The 20,956-nt window shown below is 38.6% G+C and overlaps 1 protein-coding gene across 9 annotated transcripts in view; it reads right to left on the bottom strand.

The window, feature by feature from the left end:
* The window catches only part of dmd (dystrophin), a 320,693-nt gene that overhangs the window by 127,868 nt on the left and 171,869 nt on the right, over positions 1 to 20,956 (bottom strand). For all 9 annotated transcript variants that reach the window (XM_044344903.1, XM_044344899.1, XM_044344896.1 and 6 more), the window contains 5 exons: positions 18,984 to 19,062; positions 15,048 to 15,160; positions 14,437 to 14,565; positions 9,004 to 9,193; positions 2,453 to 2,598 (listed from right to left, as the gene is read on the bottom strand). In XM_044344903.1, coding sequence (XP_044200838.1) covers positions 2,453 to 2,598; positions 9,004 to 9,193; positions 14,437 to 14,565; positions 15,048 to 15,160; positions 18,984 to 19,062 — 657 coding nt within the window. The remainder of the gene's footprint in view (positions 1 to 2,452; positions 2,599 to 9,003; positions 9,194 to 14,436; positions 14,566 to 15,047; positions 15,161 to 18,983; positions 19,063 to 20,956) is intronic.

The following is a 20,956-nucleotide window of genomic DNA, read 5'->3' on the forward strand; positions in this document are numbered from 1 at the left end:
GAGCAATTGCGCTATTGACCAACAAAAACCTGGTCTGAAGCCAATGGCGCAGTGTTTCACTGGTATGGGCACATTAACAAGACAGTAATATGCGTCTACGTAGGCGGGTGCACAACATACACTCTGCTTGTTACACATATGGGACGCGTAGCAGCACGCAGACATGCAAAAGATTACAAATAAAAGAAAAAACATGTTATAAAGCTTAGTCATAATATTTATCAGAATTAACTAATTGCAGTAATGACGGATACAATTGTCTAATTATTTGACCAAATCATGGCAATACACGTAGGTATTTAAAAAGACGGACAACATCGGATCAGACACAGATCGATTTTCCTGCTGCATCAATACATGATGACATGAGGAACACATGAGGAAATAAATGAAACAATGATTAAACTAAAGAAGGGAATAAATCTGGACAGCATCTAGCTGCTGCCAGCAGCAGGATCAGCACCTTGGAGAGCTCATCAAGTCCTGATAACAGTGTTGATGATTCTTTACATGATTAAAATTAATGATTTAATTTTTGAACAATATTTAAAAATATTCTTTAACATTTTTGAGAGTACAGTGATCAGGTTTTCATACTTTCAGCAATTAAAACCCTGCTGATTTGACCTGTTACTCCATGACTGAACAAAACGATTTTAAAGAAACAAAAGCTGTAATTAAAAAAATAAACCTTTTCAAAAAACAAACGAAAATACATTCGCCACAAATTAATGAACAGGATGTTAAACTGGTGGTCTGGGGCTGGTCACGGGAGGGTCCAGGAGCAGCAGGGGTCAGTGTGCTCGTTATGGATCATGTACTTTCACTTTGCGCATGAGCAGATCTGTCTCTTCTGCAGAGAAGCGCTCCTTTTTATTACTTGGCAAATGTGCCATCATAATAGCAATCCGCCGAGGTGCAAGCACACCTGGCATTTAAAGAGAATAGGAGATGACACTCTGATTGGTTTATTGCATGTTATGCCGAAAACACACCCATGATTAATTTAGAGACTAAGGACAATCCCCTTGAACCGCACCTGGTGCATCAACAGTTTTTTCCGCCATTAAAATGGCAAAAGTGAATTTGGACACCCCTAAATGCACTTGCGCCATGCACTTCAGACTGCGTGTTTTAGATCGTTAAAATAAGGCCCCGAGTGTCTGCCCTGTAAGCAGTTGAATTGTCAGATGGTATATATGTAAGCACCAGGAGCAGCTAAAATGTCAGTTGAAGGTTATGATGTGAAAGTAGCTGAACTGTGTAGAAGAAGAACAAATTTAAGGTAACATGTCAGTTGACATGGATCAGGTAAAAGCAATTGAAGTGTATGTTAAAGTGTCATGTGTTATTTTTTTGCCTTTATTTGATAGTGGAAAGTGTGGAAAGAGGGATATGACATGCAACAAAGGTCCATGGCCGGAATTGAATCAGTAGACTACTGGAGCGGCACAGGACTTGCAATTTTAGTTAAAGCTGTGTGACACAGGATGAGTTTGTCAGTGTTGCGATGGATAAATTGTCTATGAAGTGTTGAAATTGTGTGGGAATAAAAAGAGTTGGAAGAGGTTTTTTTTGCAAAAATTTGAAGAACTGTACTTTCAAATAGAGAGTGTGTCATATCACCCACATAGAAGCTGCAGTCACCACAGAACAATGAAAGCTGAATGAATGTGTTAAAGTGTGGTGATTGGTTAAAAGTCTGAATGAAGTTTCCAGTTGAGCGGGTTGAGGAGGAGTGGGTTTTAACAAAATTGTTTTTTTTTTTTAAATTAGTTGAATAGTTGAATACACCCAATGATGTACATAAAAGGAAGCTATTTCATTTCCCTGCATGCTGCACAATCAGGTAGAAGGAACATGTTGAGAGCATACAGAAGACTTTATGCTGCTTATGTATTCATATCTTTATGCAGATGAGTAATCATAATTTGAGTGTGTTCTCTCAGTTCAATTGCTGATCCAACTCATTTAGAGAGTGAATAACCACAACTTTGCAACATTGTTCACAGCTGATCTCCCTGTCTATTTTGTTTCAGCATCAGAAACAATGATTTAATTACATTTATGTATCTGATTCAACTTCGTGCAATAACCTCATAATGGAGCATGGAGTGACTACATACTTAGAGTTCAATATGCCTCCTTCTTCAACTGCAACAACACAACCATATAAATACTGATAGCTCAATGAAGATATATTGATAAATATGTGTGTTGCAATACAATCTATAGTGTGTTTTTACTGCCCCTTAAAACCATGTGAGTGTGAAGAGATTGTTATGATATCTTCATGCCAAAAGATACGAAGATAAATTTCCACATTTATTTATCCCTGACAGCACATAACCTCAACTTTTATTACTTCTGAATGTACACAGCCTCCGGATAAGATATTAAAACAAGAATATATCACTCATCTGTAGACCTGAGTGTGGCAGTGCGTGTGTACCTGAACGTCCTTCAGTCTCTGTTCCATAATAGGATACTCTGTAACGGCCGTGGATGGGATGGCTAGCTTGGCCTCGCACTGTTGTAACCATGCCAGTAGCGTTGATATGGTTTCCTTATATCGAGCCGGGGGCAAGCTCTCCAAAACTAGGAGGAACGGAGGGGAAGACAGAGAGATGTATCAGGTGATCTGTGCAGAACACTTCAAATGTCCAAATACAATCAAACACAAACACAATCCTGAACATATATTTTAAAAAATCCAATCCAAAAGCCCTGTTTTGCTAGCATGTGCTCTATTTAAGCTTGAGTCAATTTAAGTGCAGCATTTGACACATCTGACCACTGCATTCTTATTGACAGGCTGAGATGCTGGGTTGGAATGTGTGTAGGTTTGGAGACAAGGCAATTTTATCTATATAGCACAGTTCTTTCAAGGTGAACACAGTGTGCTTTATGTTCAAGTGAGTACAACAAGAAGTGACATGAGACGATAATAAATAAAATACGAGAACATACAACACTGGCAACCAACTGGCAAGTAGGAGTGTGGCTGAAGATGAAGACTTAAACAATCCTACATATTCAAAACGCAGATTATACAGCCTAACATGTTGTTATATATAGCTGCAATCCCTCCATCCTTCCTGTTACCCTCAGTGCAATGTGCAAAGCTGCAGTTGGCGGGTGATGTTTCAATAAGCAGCCTGCACTGTGAGCGCTAATGATGTCATTTATAATGAAAGTCTTTTTAATGAGAGATCTAAGATTTAGCAGTGCCAATTTTGAAGTGACAGGGGAGGTGCTATTATCAGATTTAGGCAGAAGGCCTAATATGTGTAAAGGAGCTGGCAGGCTTATGAGATTTAAATCTTAGCTTTTGTTACTGGACCTTGGTCTGTTGTTAATTACATCTGTAATAAAGAGCTGAAGTGAAACTGGAACTTCTGGGTTTTGCTCCAGAAGTAAGAAAACCTCATTCAAAATGCTATTGACATCTGTGGTAATGTAAATAAGAAAATATCCAGCATTAAGACAGATCCTCTCTCACTCCTTGTTCACTCTATATGTTTACATGAGGAGGGTATATTGTTTATTCAGTATTCATGTTTTTTTGTGGCCTTTGATGAACAGCATTTCCCATAAGCCCAAGACCATCTGCTCCACAGACTGATGGTGAAAAGTTTTTAGACAGCAGAGAAAACAGCTAAAAAGTTGAAAATTTGACTTTAGAAGAAAGTGTTGGTGACAAAACCATGGAGAAAAAACACATTACAATGATGGAAGTACCTGCGTTGATACATTTTCATGGGAGCTTTTGTATGCTCACAAAATAATTGTTTAACCTTGTTTAAGTCACAGTTTCTCCAGGAAACCTCTTCATTTTTTTGTCTTCATCATCAAATCCATTCACTAAAGACAGAGTTCTGAATGACGTCATGACTTGAGCCAGGGGAATGTTACTGCACATTGAATACTATCAGTGCATTGGCCAAGAAAATAGTTCTTATTAACATTATCTGGACTTACAGCATGTCAGGAGGTTCCTATTTGGGAATTTTTCACATGTGAAATGTTAATTTCTTCAATTTACTGAAATATATTTCTATGACATGCTTCTCAGGTTAATGTAAAGGACTAAAAGTTTAGAAATGATTCAGTATTATTTATTTTTTTTCCATTCTTGCTGATAAAGCTTCCTTGATTGGAACTGACCTGACTTAGGAAATGTGCTGACCTGAACTGAACTGTATTGAGAGATAGGAGGAGAAAAGAAAACCACAAAAGGGAAAATATCATTTAAATAATTCCTTTCAGAGAAATTCTTCTCTATATGCTTCTCAACCATTGCAGCCCTCAGGAATTCAGCACAGTAATCTGTCAGTATGTGTGTGTGCACGCACGCCCGTACCCGTCCGTGTGTAAGCGGTGGAATGCGTGTGTGTGTGTTGGATATCTCACCCGTGGCGTGGGTGAGAAAAGCGCAGTGTGTGGCGCGAGGGTAGAAGCTGTCTGAGTGAGTAAAGAAGTATAGTTTGTCTGCTTGGCTGTCAGCAATTTTCTCTATCTTTTCTTCTCTCTCCAGCTGCCTCTCCTTCTCTTCCTTTCTTCCCACTCTTTCTCTTTCAACGCCTTTTCCCCTCTTCCTCTGTGTCTCATTTTCTCAGTGGCTATATTTTTTGTTTTCTCATTTCTTTCCATCATTCTCTCCCTCACTGGTATAAACAGCTATCCGCTCTGGTTTTGTCACAGCGTCTGTCTGATTTAGTTTTTCTTGTCTTGATGGTTGCAGCTTTCAGCTTCTTTCTCTATCTCATTAAGTCTCATTGTCATTGCTTTTACTGACCAAGTCACAGAAAGCACATGGATCTTGACACACACACACACACACACACACACACACACACACACACACACACACACACACACACACACACACACACACACACACACACACACACACACACAGTGGAGAGTGGCACTGTAAATTGGACTAAAAGCCTCACTGACACTCTCACTAGCTGCTCACCATGAAGACAGGTGAAAAGGTGTAAGCACATGGGTGAGCACTGACGGCACGTTCACACATTTGTCTGAGTCACTCTTGTAAAGTAGCCCTAAAACTGGCCTGGTGACATGTAATGTTAGCATGTTTAGTGACAGGGTGGCACTTTGAATGACGTTTTCATTGATTTCCTTTTACCTGAAAATGCAAAGCACTTTGAAATGTGCTTCAGCATTACTTTTTAGAAGTGGGGAACAGTTAGATTCCTCACAGAGAGCCTAACATGACATAAATCTCATTGTGTAAAGTATAACTTCTCATGTTATATTTATTTGTATTCTCAAAATGATTTGCTAAAAAAATCTAAATGTTTCTAGGTCAAAATGAACCCTCCCAATACCACTCAAATGTTTCTGTGTTAGAGACAATAATGATAAATAGTGATAAACATGTCAGGGAGCTCCATCATAGGTATTCACTCTATAATTTGTAGATGGCCTTGTCAATACAGCAAAAAAAAGCAACATTTCAGAGGGACATTAAAATTAACCAATAACATTTTACCTTAGAAGCAGGACTCATATATATATATAAAACAAAACATGGCTGTATTAAGAGAGCTGGCCACTCGGCCTTCGCAGCCAATTTGTGGTAATTTTCTTGTAGTACTAGAACAAAAAACAAAAACAACAAAAAAATAAAAAATCTGCGACCCAAAAAGCATTTTACCCATTCCATTATAAAAGAGACATCTGTAAAACCTCCATCTGCTCACATGGCCAGTTATTACTCTTTGTATTGTGAATTTTTCAACCAGGAAGGTTTTATAATTTAAAACTTTCCTGGAATCTACAGGAGTTATTTTTATGTGTGTGTTGTGAAGTCTAAAGAGCCAAGCGGGACTTAGTATAAATGAATTGAGCTGGTGAAGAATGGAAGAGGTTTAGCCAGCTGGTGAAGTGTTGGACGTTATGTTACATATGGACATATGGAGAGTTAAGGAGAGCCTTTGTGAAGTTGTTTTTTGACATTTTTCTTTTGACATCGAGGCAAACTGCTGACTCTGTTTTAATTTATTCAACAGCTGCATGATAAATTGTTTTTTTCCTGTCAAAATAACTGATCATGACTGTTTTTTTTTTGAATATTATTTTGTTGGCAGTTTTTGCCTTCAGCTGGAAGTGCAGAGAGACTGGAGACAGGGGCAGAGAGTGGCCAGATGGTTATGTGGTATGCATCGTGACCGCTGGGCTACTGGGGCGCCTCATGGCTGTGTTTTTAAATGGTATTTTCTATAGCAAAATACTTTAGGGAGAAGTTTTGATTCAAAACAGCTTGGCAGAGAGAGGGAGAGAGAAAGATTAAAGCATGGCTTCTTGCAAGCCAGTACTTGTTCTTGAAAAAAGAACCCAACAAAAACGACTGGAACGGCAGAATCGTGTCCTCTTGAAGAAATCTGTCCTACATTATGTTATTGTGAGATGGACATTGGTTACAAATACCCGATGGACAGTTTTTTTGGGTTGTCAGCAGTGGAGAGAAATGGAGAGTCCAGCTTGAAGCTTTTGCTTTACTGATGTCAGCTGAATTCTCAAGTTTTTCTACTTGAATGAATAATTCTTCAAAGCTGTATCCATTTCACTCCTTACACTATCACTCTATGCATTTCTATCTCATGAAAATGTATTTAGTGCTCAGTCTGAATATAAGGTACATCAGGCACATCTGGACTTTGGCCCAAATATGTGTTTGATGTCAGCGTTAAATCTAATAACTCCTTACAGATCTCCATATGGAAATTCTCTTTTCTCTTGCCCTCTCTATGCAGACGTCAGAGGTCAGAGGGAGCATTAATTCAGCGCTGCAGCTGGCAGAGATTCAGTATCTTGCTCAAGGACACGTCAACAAGGTGGATGTTTGTTGCATCGAGTTCATTCAGTTAAAAGGCAGTGCATCCTGCTGTTCAATCAGAGTTATTGTATTATTCTATATAAAGGCTAAGCATAGTGAATGTTTGAATCTTTTAGTCCATTTCCAACTCAGCCAGTGAAATAAAATAATAACTATAATATCAGTGATATATGTAATATAAGTGTCAGATTTATTTATTTTTTTAAAAATCTGCTACAACACATGCCATGCTGTATGGTGTCAAATAAATAAATGCTTGAGGTAGTAATTGGAGAGCAGATCATATGGAAACAGTGCTGCTATTCATCCCTGCATCTACCCACACTATAAGACGTGTCTGTAGGATGCCGGTGTGTTGCGTGATCTCGATGGATTCGTTCCATTTTCCAAAAGCCGGGACAAGTGTGTCTGTACCGAATGTTGGGTTGTTGTTGCTGTGGGTAGAGACATTTGCCACTCCAAATCTGTCTGATACAATGTGTGGGCTACAGCAGGCTGTCAAGGCTGACTTTCAGCAGCAGAAAACTGAATAGTCACATATATCCTCCGAAGAGCTGAATGAAGAGTACTACACAGGCCTGAAAAATCTGTCAAAATATGAATAGAAAATGGTGATTTTTCAGTTTTGAAAAGATGAGGTACTGGAAGTCTACATAAGTCTCAGAAAACACAAAAGAGGAACCAGACCCAGTATGCTGCCAAAATCAAATTAGCAGGATTCGTCTTTTTATCACAGGATATACATCAATATCAAACTTCACTTAGCTCTAATTGTACTCTGTTGCGTGATAAAAATGCTCAGGCTTTTACACATTTTTTTCCATGGAATTTTTAGGTCCAATTTGGCAACAGGTCATTACTTCAAGTTCATTGTTAAACATCTGTAGGGCATCCAGTCTGCAGCCATTTGTTATCCATATATCCAATGATTTGCCTACAAAGTCCTAATAATACTACATATTAAACTTTCAGATTTTCATTCAGCACTGAGTGATTAATAGTCAGTGCTGTAATATTTTATTTTAGTTGGATTTTCAGTCTGGAATTAGATGTTAAAATTGGAGTCTTGCTTCTCCACCACAAACACCCACACATATGCAGTATCCACATGGCTGCCATAATGTCATAGTGAAACCCTGCCAAGCAGTTTTGTTAAGAGGACTGTAAATATGCTCTAGCTGATGATCACCTACTGTAGCAAACTAGGAGATTTAGGTAGATAAAAGAATTTACTGAGACTTACAATCATCAGCTGTTGAAAAAGAGCACTCAAATGGGACGCCCTCATCGCTTAAAGTGTGCTAAGTCTGCTAACATGTTAAAGAAGAGAACTTGATAAAGGCCTGGTCACAACAGAAAATGAATTTGATCCATGACTGTCCAACTGTCTGTTAGCAAGCTTGTTAGCTTGGTCGCTAACACGATAATAAGTTGAAGAGCTGTATTGGTACCATCCTGTCTTATTAGTGTCTCAAAACTTTTGCTCTTTTGTGGAGCAGTGGATGCTAAATAAAAGTGGATGGCGCAACACAGCTAATAACCGACAACAACTTCCTCCGTTTTGGATTCTCCTTCAAAGGTGAAGATGGTGTGCTGTTGGTCAAATTTCACCTTGACGTGAAAAAATGTGCACAGATATGCTCCCATGAGCATATCCACTGATCCTGGTGATTTCATAGAAATTAATTGATTTTGCTGTAAAATTATGCAATTTTAAATGCTAGTGTCACCAGGCCTTAAGTCAGAGATCAAGGCTCCGTTGCTGTGAGTTTGTTTTGGGTTTTTCAAATTCTTTGATGCAGCTTTAATGTTTTTTTCACTTCCGGATGATTGGTTTAGACAATATCAGGGCATTGGTGAGTCCCCATATATCAGTCAAGCTGATGTAGTAGCATAAGATGAAGCATAAGCATGATGTCCAAATTTATAAAAATAAGAAACGTAAAACTTTCAATTAAATTTTAATAAAGCAGCAATTACTGACAAACTGTACCCACCAACTGCTGAAATTAAAGGCACCTACACAAAAACATGGGTCAAAAAAGTGTAGTAAACAAGGTCAACTCCTGTGCTCTGAACTAAATGAAGTGCTGGGATTAAGTTTTTGCAGTGAATCAGTATCACTCCTCTCTCACCCAGTTGTAGCTGTCTCTCTCTCGCCCTCAGATCCTCCAGGACCTTATTGTAGTGCTCTTTGAACGCGTTGATGTCGGCGTCCAGGAAGGCTGCAGGGTCCTCCCCTTCCTTCTCCTCTTTCAGCTCTTTCAGCTGCTTCTCCATTAGCTCCACCTGGGGCTGCAGTGAGGCCAGGCGAGCTACTTCCTCCTGCCAGGACAAGGAGGGAGAAAGAAGGTCAGATCATGGATGAACAGATACGAGGTGAGACTGTCAGTCAACCACACTGGCCAACTCCCTTCTTGTTGGCATGCAGGATATTGATGAGAAAAAAATCAGTTTAATCCATATGGACTAGTACAATAAAAACTGATCTGTGGAAAAGTATTGTGTTTTCATTTTCAAAGTTCCACTCCATTTGCCTCGTGCTTAATCAGTTCTATTTTACAGAAATGTTTAAATACAGTCCTGAATGTTAATCAATAGGAAGTCAAGCAGGAAATTGGACCAGCTCAGCAAAACCAAAATGTAACCGTGAAACTATTTCTCCTGAACTTCAAACTGCACTGAGAGGAGAAGGAAAAATCACTGCTTTATCATCAGAGAAGAACAGGTATATAGTTGAATCATTCTTTTTATACTTTTCAAAATCCAGTTTGTCTTCACCACCAAAATAAATAGCTAAAGTTGAACAGCATTTGACTGCACATATTTGCACTTGGTAAATATGGCGCTGACACTTTTTGAACTTAATATCATTAAACTCATGTGAAACATCCAGGACAGCTTCCACACAGTGGAGCTATGCTAACAATTGCAGCTTCTTTTAGAGCAGACAAACAAATAGTTTAATCAATTTCTGACAATTTTGCTCTTGTTTTTTGGTTTTGGAAAGACTACCAACAGAGACACCCCCCTCTACTGTAAACAATTTATACAGAGTATTGATCCTACAGCCCCATGCACACTGTTCCCACATATGGAGAAAGCCAAAGCTTGATACAGTAGGCCTGCTGTTCCTAGTTGCAGCTGATAAGCTATGATTTTATACTTTCAAGGCAATCTCATTTCCAAGACATAATAACTGACTTGTTCAAAGTATTCAGTGAGTGTGTTCAGCCTGTTGTTTAGATGGATTGAAATGCTGTGGTGGTTTCAGAGCATTGTGTTTTAATATTGGGTGGGTGCTGTATGCTTCTCTTAGATCCACTGGGTTGGTCAAACAACATGAAAGGGGTGATGGACAAAAGTGTTTGAATGAGCTCCAGAAGCCTTATCTTTGTACTCAAAGACTTGTGTGTGTTCTTTAAAGTGGGTTAATCCACACACATACACACACCTTAAGACAGAAGCTTCTCTAATGTCCAGAAGGCACATCAGGAAGTGAAGGAATACAGACAGAAGCGCCTGACAGCTGTAAAAGTTAAATGTTATCTGCAGCACAGCTGCTGATAACGTTGACAGTGGTTGTATCAGTAAAGCTGGCAGTAACAGACTGAGAAGGTGGGCCAGATTTAAAATAATGAGTTGCTATGGTTGTCTGTGTACCAGCCATGTAAACTATTGAGATCATGAACCTTCCTCAGAGTTTAACTTTACATTATTTCTCATCAGTAAAATTTCAGTTCACCATTAAGGTCCAAACAAAACCCATCACATTTGCTCGATATATAGAGCCTTATCCTCAGGGAAACACTGGGTTCAGTTTCATGGGTATCCTACAGCTTCAAATTGGCTCATGTACACATTTTCGTTTCTAGAGTGGCTTATTTATTCAATAAATAAAACCGCCTCTCTGTTATTTGTAGAATTGCTCCAGGATGGAAAGAGAGGGATTTCACAGAAACACAATAAAGTTGCTGCACTTGCTAAATCAACTCTGCATTCTGCTGGTTCAGTTTGTGTGTTGCTATGTTTCTTAATACTGTAGTTATACCTCCTTACTTTTTGCAAGTTTTTGAGGTCCTGCTAATGTATTCTTATAGTTCGAGTTGAACCCACATGGGACTCATTTAAAAGAATTGTTTAAAGGAATTTTTGGAAAAAGGCTTATTTGCTTTCTTGCCGAGAGTAAGATGAGACAATTGATATCACTCTCATGTCTGTGCATTAACTATGGTGCAAGAGGTAGGAGTTGATTAGCTTAGCTTAGCATTAAGACTGGAAGCGGGAGAAAACAGCTAGCCTGCCTCTGTGCAAGGTTGAAAAATATGCCAATACACATCTCTAAAGCTTAAATTTATACATAAACTGAAATGTAAAAATGACACGTTGTGGTTTTAAGAGGAGGTATATGCAGGGAGTCAATGTGCCTAGCCAAGAAGGAGAAGAAGCCTATTTCTGTTTGAGTACATTTAAAAAAACAAGATATAGCACGTTAAATAGTTAAATTTGAGGTGCTGGTAGATTTTTTAAAAATTTGGACAGAGCCAGGCTAGCTGTTTCCTTGGCTTTCAGTCTCAATGCTAAGTTAAGCTCATCTCTGGTTGGCTGTAGCTTCATATTTTGTTTACGGAGTCAAAAGTGGCATTGATCTTGTCATGTACTGTAACTCTTCACAAGAAAGCGAAAAACAGCATTTTTGGAAATGTTGAACCATTCTTTTAAACCAAATGTTTCTATACATTTGTGGGAGGCTTAAAGCGCATTCACGACTCATTGCGATAACATCTTAGCAACGGGAGAAGAGAAGTGACAAGCAGGTCTGGAAAAAACAAACTTCAAAAAGAAGATATGAGAGGAGGGGAGGCATGATTAAAGTGCAGGAGCACAAGACTGAGGGAGAAGAGTCAGACAGAGGACAAAAAGACAGAGAGGGGGCCATGCACATAAGTGGAAGGAAGGAAGGCAAGGATGGGGAGCTTTCAAAAAAAAGGAGAGAAATAAGAATGGAGCCAGACAAAAGATGACAGGGAAATTATCAGATGAAGCTGAGAGAAAAGGAGAGATGGAAGAGTGTTGAAATTTGACTTTTCTTTGAAAGATATGTCTAGCTTCTACTGCTGACTAATACACACAAACAAGGTTTCCCTCACAAGTGTGCCCACACTTTTACACCCACACACATAGACTCAAATGGAGAACACATACACCTGCTGTGACCTGTTCCCATACATCAATGATTCCAGAGATCCTATCTTTATATTAAACAGAAAAGACTTCAGAGAAAATAAAATATTTAAGCTAAAACTTTTAAAACAACCTTTCCTATGGCAAATCATGCCACCAACTGTCAGCTTATGAAAATATATTCTGTGGAGGTTATAAATGCTTCTGTTTTCTAGCATTATTCATGAATAAGCAGTGTGTCTTTTGGCTTTAGGCTAGAGTGTTAACCTACTTGGTGTTATGGGGGGATAACACTGTGCTGTTTTTAAAGCCTTAACCCCAGGACAATTCTGTTCAGAATATTGAACTACTTACCTGCAACTCACCTGGACTGATTCTCCCAGTCACTCTTTTTAATATGAAGTAAACAAGACTACAGTTTGGAATTGGTATCATCCATTCACTTTATAAATCCTAAGGATTATTTTAAATAGAAGAAATAGCATCATGTTCTAATGTAAATATAGCAGGTTCTGAAATAAAAACTAGTATTTAGTTTGTAGTATATATATGTACCAGAGTCTATGCCCCCCAAACATCCTTCTGATGTAGTGTTTAATACATCAACAAACACTATGATGAAAATATTCATTAATGACCTTTTTATGATGAAAAGACTTAAACTGAATAAAGAGTAAGCTTTGAAAACAAAAACTATGGTGAAATGTATTACGTTGACTGACTGTTCTTCATTTGTTTGCACCATTTTTCAAGTATTAAAAAAAAAGGGGAGAAATAGAATCATTCAATAGGGCTTGGTATGGGTAACATAAAAATACTTACAGAAAATAGCTGTGACAAACAGATGCATGAAAGGAGACAGAAATTCAAACAAGCCACATAAATATAGATACTGTGTAATGAAGAAATAAAACTATGACATAAAATTATAACAAGACAATGAAACAAAGCAAAACAAAATATGTAAGGCAATGATAAATTGACCTAAACAAATAAAATGTTGTATGAGTAAATCTAATATTAAATAGTTGACATAATAATGTTACATCCATGTTTATGAAAAGAAATGTATCAATGACCATGTATAACGTTCCCCTATATAATGTTTGTTAGTATGGGTGTGAGCAGAGAATGGTAGACTGTTTTGAAGAAGGCTGGACTCAAACACACATGACTTCTTAAGGAAGTCTTACCCTAAGTTATCACTTCTTTAATAGATGTGATCTGTGTCTTTAGTAACAGGCTATGTACCACAGTCCTTTAAAGTAGCTGTAATTAAACCTTCTTAAGAAGTCTACTCTTGATTCGGGCATTTTAGCCAACTATAGACCTATATCTAACCTTCCCTTTCTCTCTAGGATCCTTGAGAGAGCAGTCGCCAATTAGTTGTGTGACTTTCAACATAAGAGTAGTTTATTAGAGGATTTTCATTCAGGATTTAGAATACATCATAGCACAGAGACAGCACTGGTGAAAGTTACAAACAACCTCCTAATTGCATCGACAAAGGACTTCTATCTGTACTTGTGTTGTTAGATCTTAGTGCTGCATTTGACACTACTGACCATCACATCCTATTACAGAGACTGGAACATTTAATTGGCATTAAAGGAACAGCATTAAGCTGGTTTAAATCCTATTTATCAGATCGATTTCAGTTTGCACATGTTAACGATGAATCCTCCATGCATGCAAAAGTTAGACACGGAGTTCCACAAGGTTCTGTGCTTGGACCAATACTATTCACCTTATATATGCTTCCTTTAGGTAATATTATTTGGAAACATAAATTTTCATTGTTATGCAGATGATGTCCAATTATATTTATCAATGAAGCCAGATGAACCCAATCAGTTAACTAAACTCCAAGCATGCCTTAAAGACATAAAATACCTGGATGACCTGCAATTTTCTGCTACTAAACTCAGACAAAACCAAAGTTATTGTGCTTGACCTTAAACACCTTAGACACCTTCTCTCCTCCTCCTGCTGTCCAACTTGACGTCCACTGCTGCTGGTATTATTAGTCATTTTTGCTCACTGCTACCGCTATTATTATTTGTCATATTTCTATTATTATTATTATTGTTATTGTTATTATTGTTGTTTCTGTGCTTCTCTGCCCCCCCCCCTCCCTTTCTCTCTCAACCCAACTAGCCAGGGCAACTGGCCGCCAATCAACTGGTTATGCTTGAGGTTCCTTCCTGTTAAAGGGGAGTTTTTCCTTGCCGATGTCACCAAGTGCTTTCTCAGGGGGGAATGTTAGGTCTCTGTTAATTAAAGAGTACTGTCTAGACCTGCTCTATGTGAAAAGTGCCCTGAGATGACTTCTGTTGTGATTTAGTGCTATATAAATTGCCTTGACTTGACTTCGTTTCACTCACCCGGCATCTGTCCAGTTGTACTCTGAGAGGTTCTGGTTCAGATGCTGGAGGCAGCTGAACTTTGAGCCAGTTCTCACTGTTGTCCACAGCCTGCTCACACTGCTCATACAAGCTGTAGAAGGCAAGCACCTGCAGGGCACACACACACACACACACACACACACACAAAAAAACATTTTAAATAAAGATGGGGTCACTTCAATTCCCACAAAGACACAAACAAACACCCACGCAACATCTGTCTTGTTTCACAAACTGTCACAAACTTTCACAAACCTCATTTGCAGTAGAATTGCATAAGTCAGAATGGCCGAACTCCATCTACAGCTATGAGTCATATCACATCAAACTCTGTAACTGGGTAGCAATTTTGTTGTTTAAAGTCAATACATAATAAAAGGGCTGGCTAGAGCTCCATTCTGTGCTATTCACCTGCACTTTTAACACATTCATTCAGAAACAATACTTTTTTGTTTGTTTCAAAAACCATAAAAATCTCATGCCATTGTAACATATCAACACTTATTGGTCCATTTTTAGTCCACAGTCTCCACAAAATATGAAAATAATTGCCTAATAATCTGTGTGTGTGTGTGTGTGTGTATATGTACCTTTGTCTGGTAAGCCAGCCATGCCAGCTTCTCTGCCAGCAGGGCACAGAATCCCACCCAACGCTGGTTCAGCTGCTCCGCTGCCTGGGCAATGTCATCAGCACGAGTCCCCTCTGGGGGCGGGGGCAGACAGAGAAAGACAGAGAAAGAGAGAGGACTGTCACACACACACACAAACACAGTGATACATGTTTCACAGTTCACACGGGCACGACTCATCTCTCTGTAGGGGACAGACATAAATACACACACACACACGCCATGCACACAGAATCTGGTAAATGTCATCTGTAGGAGAGGTGAGGCCAGCCATCGATATTCCACACAAAATGCAAGGTCCAAAAACTGTTTATCTGCCTGCCCACTGAACACAACCACACACACACACACACAAACACATCTCACTGTTCATTCACGCTCACCGGTAACTGACATTTTTTTGATGTAAATGGCCAATTTGAAGTGCTCGTAAAACTCCAGTGCCCGGAAAATGAAAACCTCCCAGAGGTTCCAGGAGGGAAAAATCAATGTTAAAGTTGTACAAAGATGGATTCACGCTCCTGTCTCTAAAAGGGCAAAGTGAACCCCATCGGCTGGATGATAATTGAAACTGGAAAAGGCGGCGTCCTGGCTTGCATGTCTCATCTGGCATACAACCATACAAACTGGCTCAAGATTGCTTCTTCTTCCTGTAATCGTGCCTCTCTTATGTCCCATTTACATTTACAAGTGTTTGGCTGATGCTATTTTCCACTACAGGTTATTATGAATACAGTAGCATAAGCTTAATGCTTAATAAGTGGAATCACATGTAATCCTGAAGAAGTCAACGACATAGTGTATCAATAGAGCAACGGGTTCCATTTGAACAACATGATAAAAGGAGTAAGATAGAGATAGGGATCAAATAATACTGTATGAGGGTATAAATGAAGATATTTCTGTATTTTCTCTTATTGTCAACAAATTCCATGAAAAGACCAAAACTATCAATGAATTGATCTACTAATGAGTATTGTGACTATTTAAATCTGATATATCTTATTATTCTGTGCCATAGAGCTCCACTGTTGTCTAAAAACTGTTAAAAACATGTCAATGAGCCACACTGTTGCACTGAGTGACAAGTTCCTTCATTACCATGAACACACACACTGTAGTTTATTTTGACTCAATCACCCACAAGCCACCCTGATGCCAGAAATACTCTCTAGAGTACAAAATGTGTATTAATCCGCTGCTGAAAATAGGCCCCAACAAATGCAGTATTCCCTTCCATTTAAGTAACGTTTGCTAAAAACTACAGTGATCAGCTGGTTTAGAAAATTACTGAGCCTTTTAAACAATGAAACTATATATTTGTGACCAATGTTAGGCAGTTACACATTACCTAATGATATATGACAGTAACATGAAGTAACAAGTCACAAGTAGTGTAAGGGATTAGTAGCTGGGCTGGATAACAAAAGATATATTAAGTATTTGAACAGTTACACATTTTTATTCTTCAGGCTCTGTGCTTCAGCACATTCAATTTGAAATAAAGTAATGGATACTACATTAAAGTGCCAAGTCTTAATTTGAGTAGGTTTACATCAGTATAGAGAGAACTGTGGGGGGATTTAGTCATTTTAATACATAGAGACCAAAGTTTCTGGGTTCAAAAGTAATTGGACAGATATGCTTGAAGTCAAACAAAATCATCATATTTAATATTTTGTGGAAAATCCTTTGCAATCAATAACTGGCTGAAGTTTTGGACCCATAGATGAGTGGTTTTCAAAGTTGGGACCCCTAGGGGTCCTTGAGTGAGTTCCAGGGGGTCCCCAGCAAAACAGGGAATCATTTATTTTCACTATAATTCCTTCCATAAGTAACACAATGACAGAATGTATGACCACTACACTTTCTGTAATAAAACATCTAAAAGCAAAAGTCTTACCAGATGGGGGACCCTGGGACAAAATCTTATCAAATGGGGGTCCGTGGTCTAATTTGTGTCAGTTTAGGGGTCCTTGACATGAAAAATCACTGTCCACTTTGTATCTTCCCTGGTGATGCTCTCCCAGGCATTTAGTGCAGACACCTTCAGTTCTTGCTTATTGTGGGCTCTCTGCCTTTAGTCTGGTATTTAGCAAGTGGAATGCAGCTCAATTGGATTGAGATTAGGAGATTGACTCTGCCAGCCACGTCTCATTTACCATTTTCAAATTTTCCTGTGTGCACCTGCTTCTTTTGGAATGTACCCAGCTGTTGATTTTGGCAAACTAACTACCTTTGATATCTCTCTAATAGATATTTTTGTTTTTTGGTCTCATTATTATCTTCTTCATAGTGCGATATGAGCCGGTACACAGGCAAGAAGCTGGGCTGAAAACTAGAGGGGACAGTGTGTTTGCAGTCAGGGCCCGTGAGGAAATCAGGCTGGCTGAGTCAGTGACTCCTTTGAAATCTCTTCTTAAAACATACTTTTATCAGAGAGCCTTTCTAGATTTTACTTGACTTTTATCTTACACTGGATTGCTTTTATCTCTTTTTTAATCTAATGATTTTATAATTTTCCTGTTTTATTTTGCTGCCCTTGTGAAGCACTTTGTATTGTATTATTATTCTTCACCCCTCATATTGACAGACAACTCCACCTCAACCTAAATAGCAGCTCTCAACTCTGAGCCAAAGGTAAGCTCTTTTGTGCTGAACTAATGTTGAAACGACACACAGCTGCTCAAGAAACATTTAGTAGCCAAGTGTCCAAATTATGTTTGAACCCCTGCACTTTGGCCAATATGTGTTAAAAGGGCTATATCTCCAACAGAGTTCTGTCTACATTGATTTAAACCTACTGAAATTAAAGCTGAGACTTGGCACTTAAATGTAGCATCCATTACTTTAATTCAACTTGAATATGCTGAAGCACAGAGCCTGAAGAACAAAAAATGTCTAACTGTCCAAATACTGACTGTCGGGACTGTAGAACGCATAATGTAACTAATTACTTTTGCTCTTGAGTTAATAAAATAATGTAATTCATAACTTTTTAAATTATCAATATGAAATGTATATGATTAATTGATATCGACATTTTTCAAGTAACTTGACTTCAATGTATGTATTGCCACTAAATCTGTGACTAATTGACTAGTAGAAGTTATAACGCTATATGTTTAGTGCTGGTGGGCTACTGTGCCATATTCTGTGTTGCTCTGTTGTTGTTGTCAGATTAGTTATTTTTTATAAGTGCCTTTTGTGTAAGTCTCACCAAGACAAGCATATAACTTTGTCTTTGAAGAAGAAATAACTAAAATACAGCCTGGGGTTTTGAGTTGGGTTTAGGTCTCAACTATCAGACAGGTTCAGTCGGGTCGGGTCTGAAAGGTGTGGATACAGACTGGGTTTGGGTCTTGGTTTTAGGCCCATAAAAAAGCTGAGAGCCACAGACATGTCCATACTCTTTGTAATGAAAGGATATGTCACCCAGTGCAAAAGAATCTTTCATATTACATTAAAACATATCAAGTATTTGCCAGAATTTTGGCACATAAAAGGACAGATATAAAGTCTTTCTCTTTCCTTCACTTTCACACACACACACATGCACACAGTGCAGTAAGTTGAAGAATGTTCTGGCATGTTTTGTTTGGATGAAGGTTAAAGCAATAGCAGGAGTAAAAAAAAAAGAAAAGTGAAAAGTATAAATTGAGTGCTTCTCTGCTTTCAGAAGCCCCAACAATTGCACAAGGACAGAGGAGAGGACGGATGAGAAGAAACATCTCTCTCCCTCTCTCGTTCTGTCTCTTCCTCTCTCTATCAGTGTTTCTATGGAGACAAGGAGAGAGGGTGGGACAGGTGGAGGCGTTGCCATGGGGACAGACAGGGTGTGCGTGCGTGCATGTGTGTGTATGCATGTGAATGAGTGTGTGTATGTGTGCACATTACCCTGCTCCACCAGGGTCTGCGCCGTGCGTGTTGCCTCCTGAAGCTTTCGGTACTTCTCTGGCCGTTCTCTTTCTATCGCCTTTGGCAAAGAGAGAGAGAGAGAGAGGGAGACAGAGTGATGGGGCAGACAGAGAGATAGGAAGTTAAAGGATAAGAGACTGACACGAAGAAGCAGGAAGACAAAAAGAACCTCAAGCCGACAGCAGGAAGAATATTATTTATTACAAAGAAAGATTAAAAAACTCTAAAAAGTCAATGTCGAATCCAATAGAGTATTACTTCCTAACAATAAGAGGTCTTCTAGTTTTCATCAACTCCTGATCTTATTCTGCTGCAACATTTAAGACAACCTGAGCATGTCTGGTTAGTTTTTGGGTAAACAAAAAGCTTTAAGGATATGGTAACTGATCAGCTTAAAGCCAAATTCTGGAAAGTTTTAGTATTTCAGCAGAATAAGGTTTATATTTTAAGGAATAGTTCAACATTTTGGGAAATTTGCTTTCTTGCAGAGTTAGATGGGAAGATCTGTGATACCTGTGTGTTAAAGCCAGACTATATAGGGTTTTTTTAAATTGATATTTTTTGACAAGACAACAGATGTTATAATAGCTCATAACATTTAAAAGACATGTTCATCGTCCCTTCTTTTTTTTAAAACTGAAAACACAGGCAACATCCTATTCACCAAAACAAAGGGGAGTATAACAGAACTAAGTCTACAAACACAGACATTTCTCCCCTTATAATAACCCAGGCTGCATACAGCTTCAACATAAGACACAACTATAGACAACAGTTACATTTGAATCCACTAATTCATTATACCAGGTGCCAATACAAATTTGGTCAGATATTCCTTCTATTACTATTCCTGTTAGGATTATGTCTAGACTTAATACCCACTATCATATGCATTCTGTGTATTCAACTGCTGGGTCAGATAATTTGATTACAGTCTGCTGTAGTAATTCCACTTCAGCTAAGCTCCTTATTCCAGTTGTCTTTGCACTTTTAAACTCTCAGTCTGTGTCAAATAAATCTTTCATTCTCAGTGATCTAATTACATCCCATAACCTTGATTTCCTACTCCTTACTGAGACCTGGCTTAAATCTGGGGAATGTCCCCTTTAGTGGCGCTCTGACCACCAAGGTGTCATTTTCTGAATGTACCTGGGTTAACAGGCTGTGGTGGGGGTATTTCAGCTGTACTCCATTCAGTTTTGGTTCTTTTAACAGTTTTGAAATCTAAACTTTTAAAATGATGTGTGATGACCCAATTAGCTGTGTAATCATTTATCAACCCCCTAATTCAAATATGGTTTTTTTCATTGAATTCTATGGGTTACTGTCTTCTCTGGTGCTTCAATCTGATAGGGCCATTATAGGTGGTAACTTTAACATTCATGTTGACAATCCTTTTAACTCATTTGCCACACATTCTTTAAACATTTCTAAGTCTTTTAAACATGTGCAGCATGTCTCTGGTCGACACACATAACCGCACGTGCACTCTTGATTTAGTTTTTACCCTGAACATGTCTCTTAATTTGCTGAATAAGTTCGATTTTGTCTCTGACCACAAATATATTACCTTTGATGCATCCTTACTTCCAACTACAAGAACTCAGAAACTTATAATCCACTCTTGCATCTTTAATGAGCAGGCCGCAGCCACGTTCTCCAGCTTCTTTTCTAGTCTGGCCAATTGCCCTCCTCGTTTCACCAATATTAATGACATAGTTAGCTGGTTCAATGAAATGTGTACATCAGCCCTTGACTTTTCTGCACCATACACTTCAAGGGCTGTCCCAACTATTTATACAACCCCTTAGATCAATGACAACATCAGACAGCAAAGAAGGCAATAAAGGAAAGCTGAACGCAGTTGGAAAAAATCTAAACTTGAAGTTCACTACCTTCATGAAGGAGTTATTGATTAAACTGAACCAAGCCATTAAAGATGTGCGAGCTGC

The sequence above is a fragment of the Thunnus albacares genome, chromosome 24, assembly GCF_914725855.1.
Source record: "Thunnus albacares chromosome 24, fThuAlb1.1, whole genome shotgun sequence".
Taxonomy (NCBI): domain Eukaryota; kingdom Metazoa; phylum Chordata; class Actinopteri; order Scombriformes; family Scombridae; genus Thunnus; species Thunnus albacares.